Genomic DNA, 26,105 nt, shown 5'->3' with positions numbered 1-26,105 from the left:
TGACCTAATTTGCCCATAAAGCATTATACATTTAGCTCATATAGCAGGGATTTTGGCCCTTATGGCAGGGAAGTTGATAGTCCTTTTGGCATAAGCCGAGGTCCATAAGGCACAGACTATATTAAAATTCCTTTCTCTTGGTTTAGTACTATTGCCACCTGGTTGTGAACCAGGGTTGCAATAGTTTTATCAGGGGAGTATGACGTATTGGCCTCTGCCAATGCGTCGTTTTTTTGAGTATCGATGCCCAAACATTGGTCAGCAGTCCCACGGCGTCTTGGAGACGCTGTGGTCAGCTGCTCCAATGTTTGGACGATCAATTTACTCCCTGCAACGCCATTTGGACAATGAACTGAACAATCCAACGGATGTTTAGACCATTGTCAGCACCCAAGTGACGTCGCAGCAGGGATCGAATAAAGCAGTTTCAGGGTTTTTGGCGCGCCCAGTATACTGTTTGACTGTATCAGTCTTGTGTCAATGATGACACAAGACAATATTGGTGCATGTTTAGTTGAGGAACGTGATTTTTGGGTGGTCGGGCGTCGGAAAATTGGGATTAGTATCTTGAGGATGAGTGTGTTCCGGCGAGAGCACACAAAGAAACCGGTAGAGAGGGGGATGCGAGTTAACGGGGGAGAATAAACTGTGACACGAGACGCACTATTTGTCACTATAAAAACAGGTTTATTTTAACGTCACTTATTGTCAATACAAAAAGAGCTACACAAGTATGCGCTATGCATAAGCCGCGAACAACCACTTAAATATTGAACGCGGTAGAGGGAATTTGGTGAGAGAGATTTACGCAACTACAGATCACCAAGAGAGCACGTTGAGAAGTGACCCCCGGAAGGGCCGAGAGAATTCCAACGGATATATGGAACGTTCGAGAACAAAATCGAACGCTCCAGATAAATCATCGGAAACGGTGATTAGGGCAGCGCCTCAGGTGCAATTAGGCACCTGGATGCCAGCGCGGCCGGTCAGGCAGACCTCGCCCAGGAGGTGCTGCCACCCTTCACCACATGAGGCCGTCGCCTCAACAGAGTGAATAACACTAAAGCACTAGGATGTCAAACCTTCGCGATTTATTGTCATCTGTTGTAAATGCAATACAAAAATGTATAGAATTGTTGATTTTCACCCGTGTGAAATCGTTGATTGTTGAATTGCAAAAAGTACGTTGAGCGTCGTTGAGGAAAGCAAATATCAAAAATTGGTTGACTGACACGTTGGATATACGGTGAGTAACTGACTTGAGGGGGGGGTGGGGTCCCAAGTCCGGTACCGAGGCGGATGACCAGTGACCCGATGAACTCCGGAAGTGTCCGAAATTCATCGATCACTTGTCGTTAAGGCGGGGGGCGTTTTTTCATGTCTACTTTAAACATCCCGCCCGCATTCATCAAGCATGATGAATTCTCTGTTGATGGTAGTCTCTAGTTGTCATCTTGTTGGTCTGCTGGTGTTGGGTCCGTTGGTAGCAAGCAAAGTTTTGCTATTGGTCGGGTGTGTTGATGTCGTTGCACCCGAATGTTCTGCGTTGATGGTGATCCATCTGGATTCGTTGGGATCTCTGCAGTTGCTGTGAGCAGTTCTGCGACTCTCACTAGTCCATCAGCCCCTGGCCTTACCGCAATAACTCGTGCCACTGGCCAATGTGCTGGAGGGAGATCATCATTGATCATCAGGACCATGTCTCCCACCTTGATGTTGCGTTGCTGTTGATTCCACTTGTAGATGGAGTGGTACCGTTGAAGACACTCCCTGGACCATCTCGACCAGAATTGTTGTATTTTCTGGGTCACCAGATTCCATCGTGTGATTTTGTTGATGTTTGTGTTGAGTTGAGATGGCTCTGGGAGCAGTTGAAGAGGTTCTTCGATGAGGAAATGCCTTGGTGTGAGAGCCTGAAGGTCATCTGGATCATCCCTCATCGGGACAATAGACCTTGAGTTGAGACAGGCCTCGATTTGTACCAGGATCGTGTTGAGCTCTTCGTATGTTAACGTTGTTGTTCCCAATACTCGTCGTAGATGATACTTCGTTGACAGCGGCCTGCCACTTGCCTCCGAAGTGAGAAGCATTTGGTGGGATGAATTGCCACTGGGTTCCGTTGAAGGCAAGAACAGCTCTAATTTGTCGATTTTCTGGAGATTGTTGGTTGTAGAGTCTGTTGAGTTCGTTGGCTGCTCCTTCAAATGCCGTTGCATTGTCACTGTACATGACATCTGGAATGCCTCGCCTCCCAGTGAGTCGTTTGTATGCTGCGATAAATGCATCCGTTGTTTGTCTGTTGACTAGTTCAAGGTGAACCGCTGAGGTTGTGAAACACACAAAAACAGCTATATGAACTGATGATGGTTGCGCGTTAGTTGGTCTCCACTTCAAGATTGGAAATGGCCCTGCATAATCTACTCCAGTATGCAGGAATGGTCTTGAAGGCGTTGCTCTAGATGTTGGAAGTTGACCCATTAACTGTTGAGCTCGTGTTGCCCTGAATCTGGTGCAGACAGCACAGCGCAGAATTAATGCGTGCACTGATTTTCTGCCACCAACGATCCAGTATCGTTGTCTGATATGAGCCATGGTGAGTTGAACTCCCCCGTGGAGTTTTTTCTGGTGGGCTTCGTTGATGATGAGCGTTGTCAGGCGAGATTGTCGTGGTAAGATAATCGGGTGAGTCTCGTCTGGATCAAGCAATGAGTTCTTTAGTCGTCCACCAAGCCTGAGAATTCCTTGATCATCAATTCTCGGTGTGAGCTTGGCCAATGGATGTTGGCGAGGTAGTTGGATGTCTCTGTTGAGTTTCTGAAACACAGATTCAAAGTATTGGGTTTGTGTTACCTCAACCCAGAAGGTCCTCGCCTCAAAGGATATTTCGCAGTTGTCTTTGCAAGCGTTTTAGCGCGAGCTATCAAAATTCCAGGGCTGAGTTTCACACGGCGAACTATCAAGGAGGCTTCTTCTATATGCACCTTATAATGCAGGGGAGTGGAGTCCATAAGGCAAAAGTCGTCCTTTGCACGGATAAGACGAACTCGTAACTCTACGCCATTCATCAAAAACTTGTCTTGATTGAACACGTCACAATGTAAATGTCCCAGTAGATCAAATGCTTTTCCACCTTTAGTAATTGCCTGACGTACGGCTAGTCCATCGTTGTTTCTTGCATCACCCGCCACTACAGCAATAGAATCCATTGCACCATAGCTATCCGTAGCCCAAAGAGACATTCCAAGATGTGAGGACTTTGCATCGGTTCCATAGTTTAGTAATGTTTCAATGTATGCTCTATAAGCGTACAGGTTATTTGGAGGCGTAACAACTTTTTGGTTGAAATATACATCCACTTGGTTAAACATTGAATGTAAAAAGTTATTCACAGGCCCAACAGAGTCGTCTATACCAGCAGAGCCATCGGGTATCAGGATTCTGGCGCGAACTTTGATCATGGTATGTGCCAAATCAATATATTCTTCCATGGCCTGGTACGATGAATTCAATTGGGGCATCGTCCGACAGCGTAGATACAGGATTATAATAAACAAATTGAGAATTTTCAATACTTGTTTGGGTAGGTGGTATGGTAAATAGGTCCAGCTCCGACTTCACACACTCAGAAGAGTGCGAATGTAGAAACGACATGATGATTAGTTGAAAATATCGTACAAATCACGAGTCTTCCGCTTTGATTTATGTCTCGGTACTTTTTTCACTTTCTTGCTTCTTTTGTTTGCAACGGGTCTTATCTTTTTATTCTTCCGAGTTTTGGATGTCTTGGCAGATCCACGGCCAGTGAGCTTATGAGAGGCGAGGCGTTTACGCTTCCTCTTATATCCTGAGCCACGCATCATGGTCCCAATTTTGTCCTGGGCCCTCCTTTTCAATTTCAGCCCAGACTCGGCTAATCGGTTTTCCAGCGCCACCTTTAAGGGCTTGCCATTTGTCACTACATCCCCAACAACGTTAATACCCGCATTGAGAGCTTCTTTACCGACAGCTCGGGCTGCGCTTCCCAGATAGGGCAGAATGCGTCGAAACAGACCTCCAAGGAAAGCACCAATTCCATGACCTCGTTGATAAGGACTTCCAACGAATATCCTTCCAAAATCATTATATCGGTCCACTGTTCCTCCACCAGCTTGGTTTGCGTAATATGCAATGTACGGGCTCATTTTTTAGTCAATCAATCCTCTTGAAATGAAGTGTCACGTTCAAAGGACCATACTCGAATGGAATCATATCACCCTGATTGCATCTTATATCTATTTCAATTGTCCGAAATGAATACCTCATCAACGGAATATAATGAGGAGTGGAAAACGTAGTACAGTGCATGGCCCCATAGGTATACGTAGAAGCGCTGAATGGTACCACTCGTAACAGAGATGACTGCACGTCACCTGTTACGGAGGGTACACAAAGATCGCTGTAGATGAACAAATTCGCAGGTAAACCTCTGGCCAAACTTGCTGGTGAAGATCCTTGACAATACGGCCTGGCGTTTGTGAAGCTGTGTATACGTCTCTCAAATCCCAACATATCGGATACTTTATCGGAAAAGTCTATTGCATGAACTGTGCTAGTGCAGTTCCTGGAGTTGCAGTGTTTTACAATTTTCACAAAACCTTGTTGCGCTAAATATTCAAATCGGATATGAGTACTCAAAGACGGAAAAGTATTCATGAACCCCACTAAATCTGTTATATCTTTGAAAACTGCAGTAGGTAGAAAAAATGTTTGTAGTGCGTTTGCCTTACTCTTATTGGGGATTGGATTACTAACGAAATTGATTGGAGAATCTTTTCCATCACGTATATGTAAAAAATTGCAAGGAAACTGTATTTCACTCAGACCCACTACCCATTCTCCTTCCAGTTCAACTTGTTTTGGAAGCAAGGTCGTGAATTTCGATGCTGTATTATCAGGATGATAGCTCATGCTGCAGTTGCTGGGGAGCACCATATAAAATTCGTTTCTCTTCATTTTTTCCCAATTGCATGCAGTTCTGCAGCAGGTATCCAAGAATCAAACTTATCAGGATATCCTTCCCAATGAACAAGAACCTGCTTATTTTTTCCTTTTCCCTTGGAGCGTATGACACGTTCCACTATGAACTCGTCCTTGTCCGTTGGTTTATTGACAAGCACCAATTCTGGTTCGTAGAAAAATCCCTCAATTGGTTCGTCAGCAAAATCCATCAACTCGTATATCGGCAATGATTGTTTGAAAACGGCTTTCGTTGTTTTGAATATTTCTTTACTCCAATTAGTTTCATATCCTTTCTCAAAGATGCCTTTCGGTCGACTGATGCGTACATAGTCACCAACTTTATATTTAAAGGATTCTTTACGTGGTTTCTGCGTCTTGAATCGACTTTGTATATTACGCCATACGTATGGTGCATTATCCATAGTCACAGCCGCAGGCGCCATCTTTATTGAAGAATGTCGCGAGTTGTTATAAGACTCGACAATTTGTTTCAAAACATCTGTATACTTATATGTTCGACTATGTGTAAAGTAACGCCACATACGTTCCTTCAATGTCCGATTGAAGCGCTCCACAACTGCAGCTTTTATGTCGGGATTACGTGAAACACGAAATTTTATTTTCTTATCAAAAAAAATTTTTGGACACTGTTGGCCATAAATTCTTTTCCCTTGTCCGTTTGTATCGAAACAGGAATGCGCCCTCCATTTGTATCCATTATACGTTTGAAAGCTTCAAGAACCTGTGATGCTGATTTGTCTTTCAATGGCTCTACCCAGGCAAATTTACTCAAGACATCAATAACTACAAGTAAATATGAAACCCCATCATTATATGTTTTTAATGATCTCAATTCAACTAAGTCAGCCTCCCACACATCATCAATGTTAGTTACTGTATAATGAAGACGCGGAAATTTACGCTTAATGGGTCTTGAAGGGTATAAGTGTTCTGAGCATTAAGCCAATTTTTTATTTCACTTTCAGGTATTTCTTTCTTATATTTTGACAAAATATTTCGAGCCCCTGTGTATGCCTCAGGCTCTGGAAGGTTAAAATATGTCCTCGAGAGTTTTTCATTGTTCAAAACGGAAGCCATGATGTAACTTTGTCGGTTTTCGCAGTGTAGGGAGAACTAAGCCGGGGTTTTTTCGAGTTTTTACGGGGGCGATGAACAGGAGGAGTGCGTGATCTATAGCTTTTCCTCCTTCTATCTTCGTCTACGGAACTCTCGTCCTCTGAAATTTCAGGTTCTCTTCGATTCCTAATGTCTGGCAATGCTGGTGGAGGCTGATGAAACTTGGGATTACCCAGAAACTCCCGAGGGGTGTTCAGGCTTTGGAGATAAACGGCAAAATGCTCCCATCCTTTAGCTGAATATGTTTTCCGTGCTCTGACAACATCTTGTATGAGATCCACAATATTGACACCAGGAAATGTCTGTCCATCCAAAGTCACTTGTCCTTTTGAATTCCATTTGAGTCTGTTAGCAGTATCAATGGCGTCAATGTAATCTAGTATACCAGCGGCTTTTCGCTGATATACTTTAGGTACAGTAGCAACAATAGCTTTTGGGTCGTATCGTTAAGTGGTTTCAGTTTCGACGTGGGCCTCCGTTTCTATCGCCGGCGTTTTATTTTGTTCGGTATAAAACAAATATCGCCTCAGAACGTCGTTATACAGCTTCCATTTTTCATGTTCGTCTCTCGGGCTTTTCGAATTTAAAATTTCCAATAGCTGGGTATCTAATCTACTTGTAACAGTGCCTGGAGTTTGGGCTGATGGCTGAATTTCTTTATCCAATTCAGTTAAAACATGGTGAGCATCAACATGTGAAGAATTTTTTTTTAGACGTTCCACACTGTCCTCTGGTACAAGAATCATTTTACGTGCATGTTCCATCCTTATACAATGGCTGAGATAAGTGCGCTTATCAGAGGCCCCAATAGCATCGGTAAAATTGAACCACCTTTCTGATTAATGATTTTTTTCTTGCTATTTAAACTTTGTTTTTTATCGGCGAGTTTTCTCAATAGTTTTTTATGTTTGCACAGTTTTGATTTCTCGCAATTTTTCAAAGGAATATTTCCGTGTAACAAATTTAAAGCACACTCGCAAATGCAGCGAATTAAATCTTTATTAGCGTGTTGTATTATTACTCGGCGTAGCCTGGGTGGTGCGTAGATGAGTGCGTGTAATAAGGCTGTATTTTTTTCTCCCAGCGACTTGCGAACAGAGCCGCTTTCAGAACGACTTCTCGTTGCCATCACACATGAACGACTGGTACACTCCGTGATGCCCCTCCTCCTTTTATATTGCGATCCTTGCGCGGAATATAAACATAATGATGGGGATCACTGGGGAATACATTGGTTCGAAACCTACAGTTTTCAGGAGTCGATTGTTTCAAATCTAACAACAAATAGCCATGAGCTGCCGACGTTGCATCAAAATAGGCTTCTTGCAGAAATTTTGGATCTTCTGGATATATTTGACGAGCCAAATGGGCAATTTGTGCAAGATCTCTGGGATTTTTAAATACGACGATGTAATTTGTATTCAATGAAATGTCTCTCTGTCCTTTTCCTTGGTGGAATAAATTTTGAGATAGAAACATTACACTGAGATTTTTATGATGGCTTCCTTTTGTAAATAAATCAACTATTGCACCATTCGAAGATTCCCGCATCAAATCGTCCACTACGACCAATTTTGGCTTATTATCATCAAAATCTCCAGATCTTGGTAGGCCTTCACGAAATTCGACAAAATTATTATCATAATCCGAATATCCATTCTGTCACTCAGCGTAATAAAAGATCACTTTTTCAATTTGTGTATCGCACATTTGCTTAATTTCCTTCAAAAACCTTTTAACAAAAAATGTTTGTCCACAACCCGTGGGACCACAAATCATTGCAGTAAAGGGATGTTTCCACCTCGTGTCCATATTGCCTTCTTATTAATCATGCCTAAAATCTCATCATTTTATACAATTTTACGATATCCGAAAATATGGATTTGAAAATGCTAGAGAGGGGCGTGACGTAATGCACCTGTATTGGGGTCAAGTGGGCTTGCCTATGACTAGGACAAGGACAATGCGCGTAGGCGGGGGCAGGTAAAAAAGGCGAAGAAGTGCAGTAGCCCCCCTGTGGCGCCAACAGTAAAACCCCTGACTTTTCCCAATATAGCCCGAATTTTCTCGCACTAACTGCAGTCGTCCAAGGGACATTCACAATGTCGGACCCAAACGATTTAGCGGGGCCCAGTGACCCGTCCGAAGAAAATACTACACCTCCACAGGGAGATTTTGATTGGATAAATAATTTTGATCTTGAGTTATTCGGTGATTTTGCCATTGAAAATAATTTTGATGGAGATTTATTCGAAAATTTTAATTCTGCGCTCTTTGATATTCAATGTGGTGGTGGTGAAAATGTTGTGAGTGACCCTAAGGTTTTGGAAGCTGTTGAAGAGTTTAATCTAGATTTACTAGATCAGCAGAATGGTAAGTATCTAGCTTCATACCTTTTTATAATACCGAGAAAAAATTTTAGGCATATTTGTTATTGAAAAATACTAAACCCAATTTCAGATCAACAAAATGGCCGCGAAGAAGAGATTGAAAATCGATTGCCGGCCTTAAGGACAATACGACGATCACGCCAGAGACTTCCACGTTTCAAACTCGACACACATGTGATGGAGTTTGCAATCAACCCTTTACCTGAAAGTCGTGACCCTGCCGACTGGGTTGAAGAAGCTTTTCGTGATGTCTATAATAAAATTATTGAGGCTGGAGGGCGTGGTATGAATCGAATGTGCCTTACATTCAATTTTGCAAATATGCAAAGAGACAATGCCTGGATAAGTCCACGTGCGATCAAAGGATATGAGTTTCAAGATCTATGGAACCTTGTTAGCTCTATCGCGCAGAGCGCAAACGGTTTCGGATGTGCCGATAAGTTTTGGATCAAACTTCACGTGGCTGAAGCCCCGGTAGGTCAAGGTTTCCTTGAAAACGGCATGAAAAGAGGGTTTAGTAGAAAATGTATCCTTCAGATTTCGAATGAAGATGGCTTGTGTCTAGCCCGATCACTTGTTGTGGCCAAAGCACATGCAGAAAAATTAAAAACCAGAGCTGATATGGGCAAGATCCACGAGGTATGGCAGGCAATCCGGCAATGCAAGGGAAAAATGCAACGTAAGGAGGCCGAAAGACTAACTCGAAGGGCAGGAGTCATTGCTCCTGAAGAAGGCTGTGGTCTACAGGAAGTTGCTCAATATCAGCGATACTTGGCTGAAGAAGGATGCCTTATCAAGGTCTATTCCCTCATAAGAAACGGAAAAGATCACCCTGTGCTCTACGATGGTACACCTGAATTGATTAGCAGAAAGATGGCCGTCCGATATACCTTACCGATTGTGTATTATCCTGAAGAGAACCACTATGAGCCAATCCAAAATTTACCTTCATTCTTTGGCGTGAAGTATTATTGCGAGCATTGTAACAAACCTTACACTACGCAAGGACATATTTGTGATAGGACTTGTGATAGGTGTTTGAAGAATCCTCCGTGTGATTCTACGATTGTTGATAAAATAGTGTGTGACGATTGTAATCGAGAGTTTCACGGGCAATTGTGCTTCGATCAACATAAGAAACCAGGATCTTTCAGCGGAAATAACCCCACCGTCTGTGACTATATAAAATTGTGTGGCCAATGTAATACGAAAATTGATCATCGCAAAATTCAGAATCATGTGTGCCATAAATATTATTGCAACGTATGTCAAAAGGACGATGATATTTCTCATCTCTGCTATATGCCCACCTTAAAAAGTAAGAAAAAATTGACTTTGAAACGCGTGGCGTTTGTTTTCTACGACTTTGAAACCAGACAGGATGAGCTTCTGCAAGGAACTACAGATGTCAACGTACACATTCCTAATCTTTGCGTTGCCCAAACTGTGTGTGATCGTTGTGCAGATATGACCGACGATGACATTGTGAACGCCAACGATAATCACGGAAATCCGTGTGGCGTGTGTAAACATCGGGAAAATGTTTTCGATGGTGAGGATCCTGTGCGAGGATTTGTTGATTACATCACGTCGATGGGTAAGACGTATAAAAAAGTAGTTTGTATTGCACATAACGCGAAAGGCTATGATTCACAATTCGTTTTGAGAGACGTCATGAAACGCATTAACAGTCAAATTAAAGCGATAATTAACGGAACAAACATTATCTTGATGGATTTTGGGGATAATAAATTTATAGACAGTTTAAATTATTTTCACATGGCTCTTGCAAGTTTACCGAAAGCTTTTGGATTGGGGAATATAGCGAAAGGCTATTTTCCACATTTTTTCAATACAAAAGACAATCAAAACTACGTAGGGCCTATACCTGTTAGAAAATATTATGGTGCTGACACTATGGGAGTACAAGATCGTGAAAAATTCTTATCCTGGTATAATGATCGTGTCGAAGAAGATTATGAATTTGATTTTCGTAAAGAAATTGTTCATTATTGCAGACTTGATGTTACAATTTTGAGACGAGCCTGTGTTGAATTTCGAAAACTGATTATGAATGCTGGAAATGTATGTCCTTTTACAGAGTGTGTAACGATTGCGTCTACATGCATGCGTATTTTTCAAACAAATTTCTTAAAAGACAAGCAGATAGGCATTATACCTCAGGGAGGATATCGGTTAGGGAAAACGCAGTCGAAAATCGCAATTGAATGGCTCTTGTGGCGCGAACATTGCGAGAATCATCGAATAATACATGCCGGACGAACTCGTGAACACAGAACAGCATCAGGCCTGCGTCTAGATGGTTTTTGGGAGGATACCGCGAATAATAATAAGAAATATGCATATCAGTTCCACGGGTGTTATTGGCACGGATGCCCACGGTGTTTCAAATTCAATAGAGATAAAGAGTTGAGTCACAAGGATACACTAGAGAGTCGATATGAGAGAACAGGGGCGATTACACGGGAATTGCGACACTCGGGTTATGAAGTCGTTGAAATGTGGGAATGCGATTTTATTCGTCAAAAAAAGACAGATCATGTGTTGGCGAATTTTGTAGAAAACGTTGATCAGCAAATGTTTATAGCGCTGGATCCGCGCGATGCATTTTTCGGGGGACGAACAGGAAATACCGTAACACATTATGACGTAAAAGATAATGAGAAAATTCGCTATGTTGATGTTTGTTCGTTATACCCATACGTTTTAAAGACAGGGATTTTCCCGATTGGCCATCCCACTGTCCATGTGGGGCGTGATTGCCAGCTTATATGCCCTAATAATAATATTTCGCGGATAGAAGGTCTCGTGAAATGTCGCGTTTTACCCCCTCGTCAATTATTTCACCCTGTTTTACCAGTAAAAGCCCATGGAAAGTTACTGTTCCCTCTCTGTCGATCATGCTGTGATGATCTTGTACAAGACAATTGCCCTCATGATGATCCCGCTGATCGCGAATTTTTGGGAACTTGGGTCGCTCCAGAACTTCGTAAAGCCGTAGAAATGGGGTACAAAATATTAGAAATCAGTGAGCTTTGGGAGTATAAGAGTACTACGCGTTATAATCCTGTGACGCGAACAGGTGGATTATTTGCCGAATACATTAACACTTTTTTGAAAATAAAACAAGAGGCTTCGGATTGGCCTGCTGAGTGTGTAGATGATGAATCAAAGAATAGATATATTGCTGAATATGAGACGCGAGAAGGTATAAAACTTGACAAAGATAAAATTCAAAAGAATGCCGGATTAAGAGCCGTAGCAAAACTTTGTTTAAACTGTCTCTGGGGTAAATTTGGGGAGAGGGAGAACTTGACAAAAAAAGCTATTATTCGAACACATGAGGAATTTGCAAATATAATGTTTAATCCTGAAATTGAAGTAACAGGACTTGTTCCTGTCGATAACGACACTCTCTTCATGTCCTGGAAACATTTAAACGAAGCCGCGGAAATGTCCACTAAGGCTAATGTCGTTATTGCGGCTTATACAACCGCTCACGCGCGTCTAAAGTTATATTCTTATCTAGAAAAACAGCAAGAACGTGTTTTATATTATGATACAGATTCGGTAATTTACGTTAGCGATGGATCAAATGAATTACCGCTAGGGAATTTTCTAGGGGATTTGACCGACGAGGTAGAGGGCTACGGAGAAGGAAGTTTCATTACTTCTTTTGTCTCTGGGGGACCTAAATTTTACACTTATCGCGTAAAAAAACCGGACGGCAGTATCGCGGAAGTTAGCAAAATAAAAGGGGTTAGACTGAATTATGAATCGCGTAAACAAATTCATTACGACTCGATTCGCGCGCTCGTTGTCGATAAAGCAAAATTTAACAAAAAAAAATCGGTATAGGAAGGTTCCATGGTAAGAGTGGGGGTACCGCGCAACATACAAAAACCGCGAAAGTGGGGCGCATGTGTGACGCCGCCGCAGAACTCCCTGCGGTGGGGGATAATGTGTGACGGTTATAGGTCTGTCATGCGTATAGTGGGGGATTCTGTCCCCTCCACTCTCATACGTAGCGCTATAAAACGCGGGTGCTCGCGGTGGATTTGATTCAGTCGTCCTGATTTCATCCATTCATTTTTTCAACATGGAAAGTACCCAACAAAAGGGATTCAGTGATGCTGAACAGCATGTGGTCTTGTCTCAAGTTATATCTTTGAATAGATCAGAGACAAAACAAATTCGTGTCGGCTTAAAAGTTACGTGTTTCGGTCAATTCGTCCCGGTTGTGCAATTTATGGGCGTACGCCCGAAACGCGCCATATTGTCAATGACACGAGAAGAATGGACCCTTTTTTTCAACGATTTGGATGCTGTAACCGATTACTTTGACCCTGAGAAGTTCCACCCAAAGATCAACCACAATCTACTTGCAAAGGAATTTGGGGCCATAAACGTGAAATTCCACCGCAGTTTTGAAAATCCCTGCGTGACCTTTGCTCGCAATGATGATGCAAATCAGACTCCCATAATGATGATGGGACAGAGCATCATTACATTGAAAAACAAGGCTGCATGGATTAATCAATGGCTGGATTTCTTGGAGACATTGCCTCTCAAGGAATATAAGGAATCTCTTGTACAATCAATTAAAGGAATTGCTATGAATTATATGGATTATAATAGAATGCCTGCCACGGAGGATCTTCATCATCGCATACGCGTAAATTTCGAGGAAATGTATCTCATGGCTCGCGATGATCTTCGACGTACAATACCCCACGAAAATCTTGGTTATTTGTATCAATTATTTGGAGAATTATTCCATAATTGTTACAATTATTTGGATAAATTCGCGGGAGGGGCTTACAGAATGCCCTCATATTGAAAAAACCATACACATATGATTTTATGTAAATGATTTAATCTAGACAAAGATTTGTGAAATGTATCCTATTATTATTATGAAATATAAAAAAAAAGATCAAATATAATCCCTGTGTTGACTTATTTATAAAAAAAAAACCCTCAACATCTTTTCAGGTATAAGAAAAAGACGGAAGGCTAAAACCATTTTTGATTTTTAGATAAAAAAACTTTTGAAAGGAAACAACATGCACTAAAAGAAAGAGAAAAACATAGTCAAAAAAAAAGGAGACATCGTTGAAAACTTTTCCAACGGTCTTCCATAGCCTTGAAAATTTATTAGCCTAAAAAAAACCTGTAAAAAAAAAGCATTCATCTACTGCGCCATTCATGCCAGGGCATTGCGCAATCCTCCATCTAAAAAAAAATAATGGGCAGTTTCCCTTAACACGTGAACGACATTCCATTGCATAACAATGGAATGCTTTCAGGCGTTTTGGGACCTGCCCGCATTCCTTGCCACCCACCCACCACCCACTTCCTGTCGAACAAAGACATTCTTTTGGGGACCCTCACCCCAGGGGGCCCTAGCGCGGCGACGTCCTCCTCAAAGGACAATGGGGAAAACGTGTTCGGACACGTCTGGAAAAAGGGGGGAAGGGGGGCGATTCCTGGAAGAAAATTCGCCAATCGTGCCCACTTACTACTGACACACCACTGCCACCAGACATTCAGGAGGAATGGAGTAATTATTACAAGGAATTACCACTTGTTCAAACCATCAACTTCCCACGCAGAGTTCGAATAAAAGAAGCTATTGAGCTGCAGCTCCATGGATTTTGCGATGCTAGTGAAGTAGCATATGGGGCCTGTGTTTATCTAAGATCAAAGGACAAGGACGGGAATGTTATTGTCAGCCTTTTGTGTGCTAAGTCCAGGGTTGCTCCACTTAAAAGGCAAACAATCCCACGGTTAGAATTGTGCGGTGCCTTACTCCTAACGACTCTGGTTGACAATTTGAAAACATGTATTCACCATCGAATTGACCGAATCTGTTATTGGACGGACTCTACTGTCGTTCTGCACTGGTTAAATACTTCGTCAAATAAATTACCGGTATTTGTAAGCAACAGAGTCATGAATATTCAGGAAAAAACAAACATCAGCAATTGGAAGCACGTGAGGACCCATGAGAATCCAGCAGATCTGGTGTCTCGAGGACAGGTCCCCTCAGAGTTCATAAAACCATCACTTTGGCTGACGGGAGCTCCCTGGCTGGCATCTGAGGAAACCACCTGGCCTGATTTACAACTCCAATTCTCATCACCAGCGCCCGAAGAAAAGATGCCGAAACCCAGACCAGCCAAGGTATGCCTCGCTATTTCTCATAGCACTAAAGAGAAAATCTCACGACAAGGCAACGCTCTTATTTGGTATTCATCAATGAAAAAACTCCAACGGATAATCGCACATTGCCTCAGACTGAAAAATCGCAAAACTGGTCCAATGGCAGCTGAAGAATTCGAGGCTGCTCTTCAGGCAATTATTTATTGGGTACAACAAGAAACTTTCGCCCCGGTGATCAAAGCATTACGTCAAGATGTTAAATCTTCAACTCAGCAATCAGAATTAGCAAAATTCAACAAGCTCAGCCGCTTTCTGGACAAACGGGGACTCTTACGAGTTGGTGGTCGATTGAGAAATGCTTTTATTCCATTGTCCCAACGTCATCCTCTCATCTTGCCGAAACGTCACCATGTTACAAGACTTATCATCGAAAATGAACACATCGAGCATCTACACTCTGGATCGCAGGCCACACTCTATGCTACTCGTCGTCGATTTTGGCCACTCGATGGAAGAAATGTAACTCGACAAATTGTCCGCAGTTGCATCAAATGCATTCGTCACAAGCCCCCGTCAATTGATTATATCATGGGGAGCTTGCCAACGGCTCGTGTGACAGAATCTCGTCCTTTCTCTAACGTCGGAGTCGATTATTGCGGACCTTTTTTCATAAAGGAAAAGAAAATCCGTAACAAGGGCCGAGTAAAGATTTGAGTCGCAGTTTTTGTATGCCTCGCCGTGAAGGCCGTACATTTGGAAGTCGTCAGCGATCTCTCCGCCGAAACATTCATTGGTGCCCTACGTCGATTCGTCGCCCGGAGAGGTATGTGCATCAATCTATACTCTGATAATGGAACAAACTTCGTGGGAGCAAACAATGAACTTACAGAAATCTATGCCTTTCTCAAGAATGAAGAAAATCAAGCCAAAATTAAAAATCACACTTCATCCAAATCAATCCAATGGCATTTCATACCACCTCAGTCACCACACTTTGGAGGTCTGTGGGAGGCTGCTGTCAAATCATTCAAGCATCATTGGAAGCGCATAGTGACAGACGAACTTTTGAGTTTCGAAGCTTTTAACACACTCGTCATTGAAATAGAAGGGGTTTTGAATTCAAGGCCAATTACACCAATTTCATCAGATCCGAACGATGTTATTGCCCTCACGCCTGGACATTTTTTGATCGGCGACTCTTTAACGAATCTTCGCGGCCCCGATTTTTCACAAACTCCAACCAATCGATTATCATCCTGGCAACATATTCAGAAACTAAAACAGGATTTTTGGAGTCGGTGGCACCGAGAATACATCAGCGAACTAAGTCTACGATCAAAATGGGTTAAGGGAGAAAACTTCATCAAAGAAGGCACCATAGTCCTAATAAAGGAGGACAATCTACCAGCACAACAATGGGCTCTAGGCAGAGTGATCCACGCTCATCCAGGAAAGGACAACATCATTCGAACTGTGACATTAAAAACAGCCAAGGGGATATTTGATCGCAGCGTCAAGAAGCTCGCGCCCTTACTTTATAACGATGAATAAGATAAGAAAAAACAACGTGTCACTTAGTATAGTTCTAGATTAACGATTATAAGGTTTTCAATTGCTCCTCAATATTTTGTAGCAGGGGAGTATGTTCCGACGCGGAATGTGTACAAGGTGCAAATAGGCCAATCTTACAGCCTTTGGGAATTCCCCTTTTGGGTCTGTCCCCCATTAAAAATTCTCTGTCCTCTCCTTTTTCCAAAATGCCCACATTTGCCCCCAACACCGTCATCAGACCAGCCATAAAGGTGAAGACAGGCTAAATTGAGGTTTGCTTTTATGGTTCACATTTGGTGACCAAATATATACATGTTAGCATTTTTCCACTTTCAAGTACTTATGCCTGGATACCTTTATGGCTGGGTCAATCCTCATACCAATTTTCCTCGGTCTGCCATTTATGGCACCTTGCCTGACCCTCGGACCCTTTGGGCCTCATTCCCCCTATCCTCTAAGTGCTTCCTATCTTCATTTTCCTCCGAGAAAATTCCTCCAATGAAATAACCTTTCCAATCTGGAAGTGACCAATCACGTCTCCTTTTATTCATTCCCACCCCTTGCAGAATTTTCCTTTTTAAATCTCCTTCCCTTCCACTCAGTTCAGTTCCGAATACGAGTTCATCGTGGAATCATCCATTTTTTCTACTTGCGCGTTCCTATTCTATTTTCTATTAATTTGTGCATCTCTGTATTAAAAGAAATATAGTTTTACTTTAAATATCAGTGTTGTGTTAATTAATTATTCACATTGACGTTTCGCCCTTTTACTGCTCGTGTGGAAAAAATAGTTTTTCTGACCGACACAGTATACTGGACGTGCCAAAAGCCCTGAAACTGCTTTATTCGATCCCTGCTGTGACGTTATTCGGGTGCTGATAATGGTCTAAACATCCGTTGGATTGTTCAGTCCTTTGTCCAAATGGCGTTGCAGGGAGTAAACCGATCCTCCAAACACTGGGGCAGCTGACTACAGCGTCTCCAAGACACCGTGGGACTGCTGACCAATGTCTTGGCATCGATTTTCAAAAACGACGCATTGGCTGAGGCCAATACGTCACACTCCCCTGATAAAACTATTGCTACCCTGGTTCACAATCAGGTGGCAATAGTACTAAACTAAGAGAAACGAATTTTAATATAGTTTGTGCCTTAAGGGCCTCGGCTTATGCCAAAAGGGCTATCAACTTCCCTGCCATAAGGGCCAAAATCCCTGCTATATGAGCTAAATTTAAAACTATCCCTATCGACCGGACCCTTACAGTTTTTCTTATTGCTAAAATCCTTATCAAGAACAGTATTTAACTCCTTTCGGATAAGCGTAAGAACAAGTTAGCGAGGTCGTTGATAGGTGCTTTCGGGGTTGGTTCTGCTGGTTACCATCCTCCCAGGTCGTGTTGGAGGGGTGGTCTGGAGTAAGACGTCTCCCCGTTCCAGAGAGTTGTTGGAGAATGCGTCGTTTGCTCATAAATTTTTTGTTAAAAAACGGCAAATTCTAATGTATCAATAAATTTTTTTTTTTTTTTTTTTTTTTTCTATCACTCGAAACTGTCCCAAATTTCTCGAATAGTTCCCAAATATTTAGATACTAGAATCCGCCGATGTGAATTTTATTGAGCGGAACCTTCGATAATTTTTCTCTGAGGAATCCAGGGGAATTAAGAATGTCTCCTGATAAATAAGTTAAAGTGAATCGATTATGTTTCCCTTTTATTATATTTTTTTTTCTTTCTTATTTATTTATTTTTTTGTTTTCCTCAGGGCTTCGCCCCGAATCGGGGAATGGATCGGGTCGACAGACAGCTCGACGATCCCGTGTTTCGGTTTGTACGGGTCATCAGATGGCTCGTCGGTCCTGTCGCTTCACGCCCGGGGACTGGAAAGGCAGTTTATCCATTTCCCCTAATATCGCCCTTTGGTATCGGCGTAAGTTGGGGCTATCGGAGTTCTTTACCGGCGCCTTGTTAGTGGGACCGGCGCGACGCATTTTGGAAGGATCGGGTGAGTCCCCTTTTCGTTATGTGGACATCCCGACTGCCCATTGTCCTTTCGCGGAGCAACAGGCCTGGAGGTTCTTCGACCGCGTCGGGCTCGTGAACCCGCGGGCTGCTGGCCGTTCTGCTGGGCATTGTCCAGCTGCTGAGCGTGAGGTTCGGGTCATCGGCGATGACCACTCCCAGGATGGTGGCCATCCTGAACGACCTTTGCCCGTGATGCCTGGACCGTCTTCCTTCGGGTGGGGTGGATCTCGCCCAGGTGCTGGACGTCCTCGAGGTTCCGGCCGTCGACGAGGATCCGGACGTCGTCGAGCATCCGGACGTCGTCTCCCAGAATCCCGACAGTCGTCGGTGATTCCTTCTGGTTCAGCTGTTGCTCCATAGCTGGTAAGCTGATCCCCTTTTTTCGTTATCATTATCCTCTATGCTGTGTGGGGTGTTTCGAATTTCTTTCTAGGAATCTCTCCTTTTCTTCTCCCTTTTTGGTTCTTCGTTGACGTGTGATCATTCAGTCGTTGTCCGTTTGTCACGTCGTTCGTTTGTGGTTTGTTTATTGTTGTATAATGGTGTTATCCGCTGGTGATCCGATTGTGCGGGTGTTGGAGGAGCTCATTGAGACAGTTCCCTTCGTTGGGTCCCTGATTCGTGGTGGTTCACGGTTTGATGATCTCCCCGGGTTGTTGTTAGAGCCTCTTCCCTCTTGGGTTCCACGGGAAATTTTTGAATATCGTATGGCTCTTACTCTTCCCGCCGTTCGGTCTGGCCAATATTTTGGGTTGGGGTTGATCGATCTTCTCGATAGCCAGCGGTATTCCTGTGAGATGATGGGTCATCCTTTCTGGGTGCCGGGTTTCGAGGTTGGGGATTTTGACGTTGTTCTCCCGGTATCTTTGGTAAGTTTTTTTTTCTCTTTTTTTTTATGTTTAATATATACTCTCTTTTGTTGTTCAGGAGTCTTTTCCCTGGGAAAACGTTCAAGAGGTTACTGACCTCTGGCTTACCCTGACGGTGGAGGGTTATTATCGTGTCCCTCTGTTCTCCCATTCTGCCCAGTGTCTTTTGTTTAATCTCTTCTACGATGCTTGTTGGGATCGTGTGGAGAGTATCCTCAGGATGGGTTTTATTCGTGAGGCTCGGCGACAGGATAATCTGCGCCTATGGTTGTCGGGTGATTTTTGTCTCCCCCGTCTCTTTATTGAGGTTCATCGTTCCCTGTCCGAGGCACAGGTCCCTGTCCGGTGGTGAGTTATCCTCTTTTTTTTTCTTGGCTGATTGCTAAATTTGTGGCATTTTTTTCTTAGGCTCCTCGTATGTATCAATACGGGGATGATCCTCTGGAATATCTTCGATATTTGTCCGGGGATCCTACTCTCGGGGAGGACATTCTCGATGAGTACGACTGGTTTGCCTTCTTTGAGTATGTTCGTGGGGATGCTTTTGTATGTGTTTTTTTTTCTTTTTCTATTTGTTTCTCCTGATCGTGATCCTTGTTTTTGCCAATATTTTTATACTTTGTTTTCTTTTCAGGATCGTATTCGCGGTGTCTAAGGCTGAGGGAATCCTCCCGGTTCTTTTGGTGCGGCCATCGCAGTGACCTTCCCTGGTTTGCTCCAGGATTTATATTTTTTTCTACCTTTTTTTATTAAAATATTTTAATATATTTTTTTTTTCGAAAATTTCATTGTTGTTTTTTTTTTCTTTCCCCATCCAGCTCGCCTCCAGTTCGGTTTCCGGAGTCAACTGCTGCCAAATTAGGTGATCCCTCTTCTTTATTTATGGTGAGTTATTATTTTATTTTATATCTCTTTTTTTTTATTTGTTCAGAAATTTTCTTTCGGGTGATATTTCGTCGTTTCGTTTTTTCTAATTTCGGTTTTCGGGGCGATTTTCGGTTTCCCTGAGTCGCGCTTTCTTTAGTTTGTCGCGGTGCACGATTTTCGGTCTCCTTTCCATTTGGATATTCACGTTGTTGTGATCCAAAATTTCTAGAATACGGTAAGGTCCTTTCCAATCATCGTCCCTTTGTCCCGTTCTGGGCTCTTTTAGGAGCCAAACATATTCTCCTACTTGAAGCGGTATTTCCCTCACTTTTCGGTCATAATATTTTTTTGATCTTTGTTTCGATTTTATGAGGTTTATCCGGGCTTGTTCGCGTACTGTTTTTAGTCCTTCGGTTAGTTCTTGGAATAATACGCGATAGGGCTTGCCTCCGATTCCCTCGATCGATCTTGCTGAGGGTACGCGTGGTTTGACTCCGAAAACTAGCTCGTGAGGGGTGAATCCCGTGCTTTCGTGTATGCTCGTATTATACGCAAACATCGCCATATCTATCCATTTGTCCCAGTCTCCGCTATCTCCGATTTGGGTTTTCAGAAATTCGGTTAGGACATGGTGACTGCGTTCGAGGGATCCGTTTGATTGGGGGTGGTACGCGGTAGTCAGACAGTGGCGAATTCTAAATAGTTTACAAAATTCCGCGGTGATTTGACTTGTAAAATTAGTGCCTCTGTCCGACAAGAGTGCCTGTGGCGCGCCAAATGTACAAATTAATTTGCGTGCGAGAGCCCGTGCTACGTCTTCCGCTCGTTCCGTTCTCAATGACACGGCCAAGGCGTATTTCGTTAGACCATCCTGCATTGTCAATAGGTATGCGTATCCCCTGTAGCTCCTGCCGGAGGGCTCATAGATGTCCATAAACACCTTCTCCAACGCGTCGATTGGTGTGTCGGTAATGATAATGGGGTGGCGGGCCTTCTCCCTCGTTAGCTTCTTGCGTTGGCAGGTTTGGCAGAGGTTCACGTATTCACGGACCGTTTGGGACATGTTTTTCCAATAGTATTGGAGTTTCACTCCGTATAGGTTTTTGGTGATATCTTTATGTCCTCCTATCGTTGATGTATGTTCTTCTTCAACGATGGAAATGCGATCTTCCGTAGTCGGCACTTCGAGTAATCTTGCGCATAATATTACTTGTATCTTGGTTCCGCGTAATTTTTCCTACAGGGTCGTTGTGATTGTTCTTCGTGATCGTCCCGGTAGGCAATCATAGTCGTGTGCCATTCTTAATATTTGTATATTTTCGGCTGTTATTAGCTCGAGAAATATTTCTAGGGCTCGTTTGATGTTATCCTCGAGGACTTCTGCCTCTGAGTCATCTTTAATGACCAGGCCAACTCCCCATTTGTCGGATTTCTTTATTTTAATTACCTCTCCCGTTTGACATCGTTGTGACGTCAGTTCTTTCGCCTGTATCCATTCCTTTTCGATTAATACCCTAAGGCACGCGTTATCCGGCTCTCCGGATGCTGGGAGAAAAAATGCGAAGTTTTGTTTTTCTTCCGTCACGTGCATTCGAGAGTGTCGGAGATTCTCGTTGTCTTCTTCTTCAGAAAGTTGATACTCTGGTGGCTCTTCGTTGTTGACGTCAGGGGGGTCTTCTCCCTCGCTGTTATCGGCGTCCGTCGGCGGCTCCCATGCATCGTAATTTGCGTCATCCAGTGGTTCTCTGTGTTGACTATTGTTGCTGTTTTCTCCGTTTTTCTCTCGCACGTCGATCCCGTTTTGGTTGTCGAGTGTCGTCTCGTTTCCCTCGTCAGCTGTTGCGTTATCTTCTTGGTAGTTTTGTCGACCCATATCTTCGTCTGACGTTGGTACTGGCTCTTGTGTGTGGTCGAATATACTTCCGGGTTCGCTTCCGAGGTTAGAGCTCTCTCTTTCTGTTTCCGGTTCTTCATTTGGCTGAGGAGGTTGCGTGTTTCTTTTTGGGCGTTTTGCGATATTTTCCTCTTCTGTAGATATTTCTTCGAGTGGGATTGTCCGCGGCCGTCCTCTTTTTCTTTTAGCTGTTGGTAATTTCGAGGGCCGTTTTTATATCCCTGGTTTAACAGGAATTTTTCGTGGGCGTCCTCGCATCCTTTTTGTCGGGCGGTTTTCTTGGATTTCTATTGGTTGACCGGGGTCATCCTGGGGTGGCTGTTGTTGAGCGGCGTCTTGGCTTCCGTGTGAAGTCGTTCTAGGACCCTTATTTGGTTCTTCGTTCACCGAGACGACTCGGCATTTTGACACGTGTGTATCGGTATTCCCTGTTCTGACTTTAATTACGTCGGGCGAAAGGAGTGTGATAACTTCGTGTGGTCCCACCGTGTGATATGGTGAGAATTTCTTGTGCCATACCATATCACCGACCTTTATGTCGACGTAAGCTGAGACCGCGTCAATCCCGGCCTCGCTTGTGTTCCAATCTGTCGGGGGGGTATTCACTGCAACAATGTTTTCTCCCCGAGCGATATCTGGTCTATCGCCGCGCATGACCAGTACTTTGTTATCTGACCATAGTTCTTCGATCACACATGGCCCTATTCTTTGGCCACTTGGTCTGATAGTGTACCATATCGCGTCCCCGACCTCTACGTCCCAAATTTGCGCGTTTATTCCGGTTATGACTGCGACGGTTTTCTCCTGAGTGACTTCATCTGTCTCCTCAGGTATCGGGTTTCGCGATAGCGCGTTCGCGTTTAGATTTAATTTTCCCGATTTATATTTGATCTCATAATCGTATTCTTCTGATTCATTAGCCCAACGACGTAGTTGGGCCCGTGGGTCTTTTGTTGACCTCAGCCACACTAGTGGTTAATGATCAGTTATCAGGGTGAATTTTCTTCCGTATAAATATGGTCGGAATTGCCTAATCGCGAATAGTATCGCGAGGAGTTCCTTTTTTGTTGTTGTATAGTTCTTTTCTGGTTTTGTCATCACTCGCGAGGCGGAGCTTATAGGCAGATCTTTGCCTATCTTGCCTTGGCTGAGGATTGCCCCGACCGCATAATCTGATGCGTCGGTCGTGACGATGAACGGTCGAGAAAAATCTGGATGCCGTAGTATGGGGTATGACGGTATTTCTCGGGCTATTCCTGTGAATGCTATTTCTTGTTTTTCTCCCCATTCACGCGGGATATCTTCTTTTAAGAGTTCAGTGAGGGGACGTGCTTCTGTGGCGAAATTCTCCATGAATTTCCGATCGTACCCCGCCAATCCGATGAATTGTCTAATTCCCTTCCTATCTTTAGGTTTTCGATATTTTAAAATGGGTTCTATTGTTTTGGGGTTAGGTTTTATTCCCCCGTGGCTGACGCAATGCCCCAAAAAGGCTACCTCTTCCCTTAAAAATTCACATTTAGAGGGCTGCAGGCTCATTTGTGCATCATGGAGTCTGTCCACGAACGATTTATATTTTTCTCTGTGATCTTCTAAAGTTATTCCATTGACGACTATATCATCCATGTAGACAAATAAGCCTGCCCCCTGTAGTCCGGATAATACTACGTCCATTAACCTCTGGAAGGCTGGTGGACCGTCCGCAATGCCCATTGGTATTCGGGTATAATGATCGTGTCCTCCCGTGGTTGAGAAGGCTGTTTTGGGGTGACTCTCCGGGGCTAGAGGGATTTGGTGGAATCCGGATACCAAATCGAATGTTGAGAAGTACCTCATGCCCCCTAATTGGTCGAGTTTATCCGTAATATTGGGTAGTGGATATGCGTCCGCGACCATTGTTTCGTTTAGTCGACGAAAGTCGACTACCATACGCCACCGTTTCTTTCCGTCGGGGCCTAGTTTTTTCGCAACCATCCACGCTGGCGAGTTATACGGTGAGTCAGAGGGTTCGATGATACCGGCTTTCAGCATGGTATCTATTTCTTCTTTACATTTGTCTCTGATGTGGAAGGGCAGGCGGAATTGTCGGACTACGACGGGTTCGTCGTCTTTTAGTTTAAATTGATATCACGGTATTTCGGCTTCTTTTAGTTTTTCGTGATCAAGCTTATATACCTAAGGATTATATCTTATTAAATTTTCTGCCTCGTCCAACTCTTCCTCATCCAGACCCTCCAGCCGGAGCATTTCCATTATTTTGTTGGTTCTCTCCGACCGGTTTTCCGAACTCTCTGATTCGCTCAATGCTTTAATTTCCGCCTCCGTTGCAATTGACTCTATTTCTTCTAAGTCGACAAATGGAATTTTAAATCGTTCTGCGGTTTCCCGGGTATTGTACGCGTATGAAAAAGCTACACCTTCCCTAGGTTTCACTATCGCATCCCCGAAGTACACCCCTGATTTGATGTCCCTTCGCGGGAGGTAACCGATATCTGTGTCGAATTTACCTACTCTGACGTAGACTAATTTTATTGTCCTAGGCGGAAGGGAAATTGATTCCGTGTTTAAAAACGTGTGTATCCCCTCCCCTATTGTAAGGTGTCTTCCCCGTAGTCAATTTTGACTGCCCTGCTTTTCAGAAATGGCTTGCCCAGCATTCCATCTTCTGAAAGGGGAAAACTCGTATCGACGACATGGAATTTGTCTTCGATTCCTTCTACGTTCAGAGTTACGTACCCTATCGTTCTCGATTTCCCCAGTGTAACCCCTTTGATAACTATTATTTCTTCACGATTTATCCTTAATTCCGGACTGAGTTTGTCTGATCGTACTAGATTGACATCAGCTCCCGTGTCTACAAAGAATTTCCCCTCCCTGCCCCTCATTCGGTCTACCTTTAGATGTACTTGGGTGGGAGGTATGTCCATTACGCGGAAATTTACATGGGCCGTTTTATATATTGTTTTTTTCTGCGCTTTTGACTCGCCCATGTCTTCGAGTCCTAGATCGCGCAGCTCTTCTGGACTCGTTTTTAGTTTAAATTTTGGCTGGTACTCGCGACCGCCTCTTGGTCATTCTTTGGGTCTTCTCTTTTTTCTTCAGTCGCCATTTTATTCGTTGGACGTTGTTGTTTTTTTATTAGGTGTGCGGGGGTTCTACAATCCCGTGCATAGTGACCCGGTTTGGCACATCTGTAGCAAACGTTATCGTTGGTGTTAGGTTTCCTCACCCGTTTGTCTGACTGTTTCCCCCCCTCTGTACTCGGGTTTGTTCTTTTCGTTTCGGACTGCGCGTTTCTGTCCGTCGGATTTTGTGGAGTTTGTGAACCTGATGTTCATTGCTCTCAAATCAGCCTCAATCGCGTCGTCATCGATTGATTCGATTCTTCGAATCTTCCCCTGTCCTTGAGGCTGTTTTGGTCTTGCATGCAGCCTCCGTAGCTGTTCGAAATCCTCGGTTTCTTTTATTTTCGACTCGATCGTGACCGCGAGTCCAACGGCCTCGTCAAAAGATGCTGGAGTCAGGGGAAACATCATGCTCTTGATGTCTCTTCTGAGTCCGGCGAGAAAGGCTTCCCTCATATTTAATTTAATACCGTGGATCGTGATCCCGTGATCTACCGTCGGATCCGTGTCAAGTCGACTTTGTGCTTTTAGTTGCAGAGCCCTGAATCACATTTCGTAATCTGTGACCGATTCTCCGTATTGTTGATACAGACGCGACATTTTTCCCAGAATTTGGCGTAGGTTTTCCCTAGTTCCCAATGATAGGCGAAGCTTTGTGACAAGGTCATCGAGTGAGTTTATGCTTGTTAGCGCGCTTTCTACCGCCAATCTCGCTTTCGGACCGAATTTTGGCAGGCACTGGTGCAGAAAATTTAGCTCATCTCCCGGCCTCAAGAGTCTCCGTGACATATTCAGGCTGGTGATGAATCTCTCTACATCGATCCCTACCTCATATTTCGGTAACGGTCTTATTGCATTTCTCACTCGTTGATCTTCTCCGTAGCCGTGATCTGCCCATGGATTGTATTCCAAGCCCAATCCGTGAGCTTGTGGTGCGTGACCTGAGAAAGCTCCCTGTCCTACATTCCCGTCTTCGAAGGTACTTTGAGGGACCGTATTCGGTCCTCCGAGACCGAAATTGGCCCTTCCAAATCCCGCACTCAATTCCGACATAGGGCTTCCGGGTA

The 26,105-nt window shown here is 43.7% G+C and overlaps 3 protein-coding genes across 5 annotated transcripts; 2 read left to right on the top strand and 1 right to left on the bottom strand.

The window, feature by feature from the left end:
- Nucleotides 1-1,442: 1,442 nt before the first annotated feature.
- On the bottom strand, nt 1,443-3,206 carry LOC135163514 (uncharacterized). The gene is made up of 3 exons (XM_064122992.1): nt 2,982-3,206; nt 2,341-2,814; nt 1,443-2,270 (listed from the first exon to the last, which is right to left on the bottom strand). Exons 1-3 carry the CDS (start codon nt 3,204-3,206, stop codon nt 1,443-1,445), a joined length of 1,527 nt encoding a protein of 508 aa, XP_063979062.1.
- A 1,235-nt stretch (nt 3,207-4,441) lies between these two features.
- On the top strand, nt 4,442-16,262 carry LOC135163513 (uncharacterized). The gene is made up of 4 exons (XM_064122991.1): nt 4,442-4,481; nt 4,731-4,826; nt 14,017-15,413; nt 15,456-16,262. Exons 1-4 carry the CDS (start codon nt 4,442-4,444, stop codon nt 16,260-16,262), a joined length of 2,340 nt encoding a protein of 779 aa, XP_063979061.1.
- A 1,377-nt stretch (nt 16,263-17,639) lies between these two features.
- On the top strand, nt 17,640-19,895 carry LOC135163291 (uncharacterized). Of its 3 annotated transcripts, XR_010299102.1 has the most exons (3): nt 17,640-18,646; nt 19,211-19,500; nt 19,561-19,867. XR_010299102.1 is itself a non-coding variant. In XM_064122597.1 (2 exons), exon 1 carries the CDS (start codon nt 18,104-18,106, stop codon nt 18,641-18,643), a length of 540 nt encoding a protein of 179 aa, XP_063978667.1. In that variant the 5' UTR covers nt 17,640-18,103; the 3' UTR covers nt 18,644-18,646; nt 19,787-19,895. The 3 variants fall into 3 exon arrangements, 2 of the variants coding, with proteins under 2 accessions (XP_063978667.1, XP_063978668.1); XM_064122597.1 differs by lacking the exon at nt 19,211-19,500 and having other exon boundaries at nt 19,787-19,895; XM_064122598.1 differs by having other exon boundaries at nt 19,211-19,867.
- The last annotated feature ends 6,210 nt before the right edge of the window (nt 19,896-26,105 follow it).

The sequence above is a fragment of the Diachasmimorpha longicaudata genome, chromosome 6, assembly GCF_034640455.1.
Source record: "Diachasmimorpha longicaudata isolate KC_UGA_2023 chromosome 6, iyDiaLong2, whole genome shotgun sequence".
Taxonomy (NCBI): domain Eukaryota; kingdom Metazoa; phylum Arthropoda; class Insecta; order Hymenoptera; family Braconidae; genus Diachasmimorpha; species Diachasmimorpha longicaudata.
Note: the sequence above shows the minus strand (reverse complement) of the source record. Positions and strands in the feature narration are given on the sequence as shown.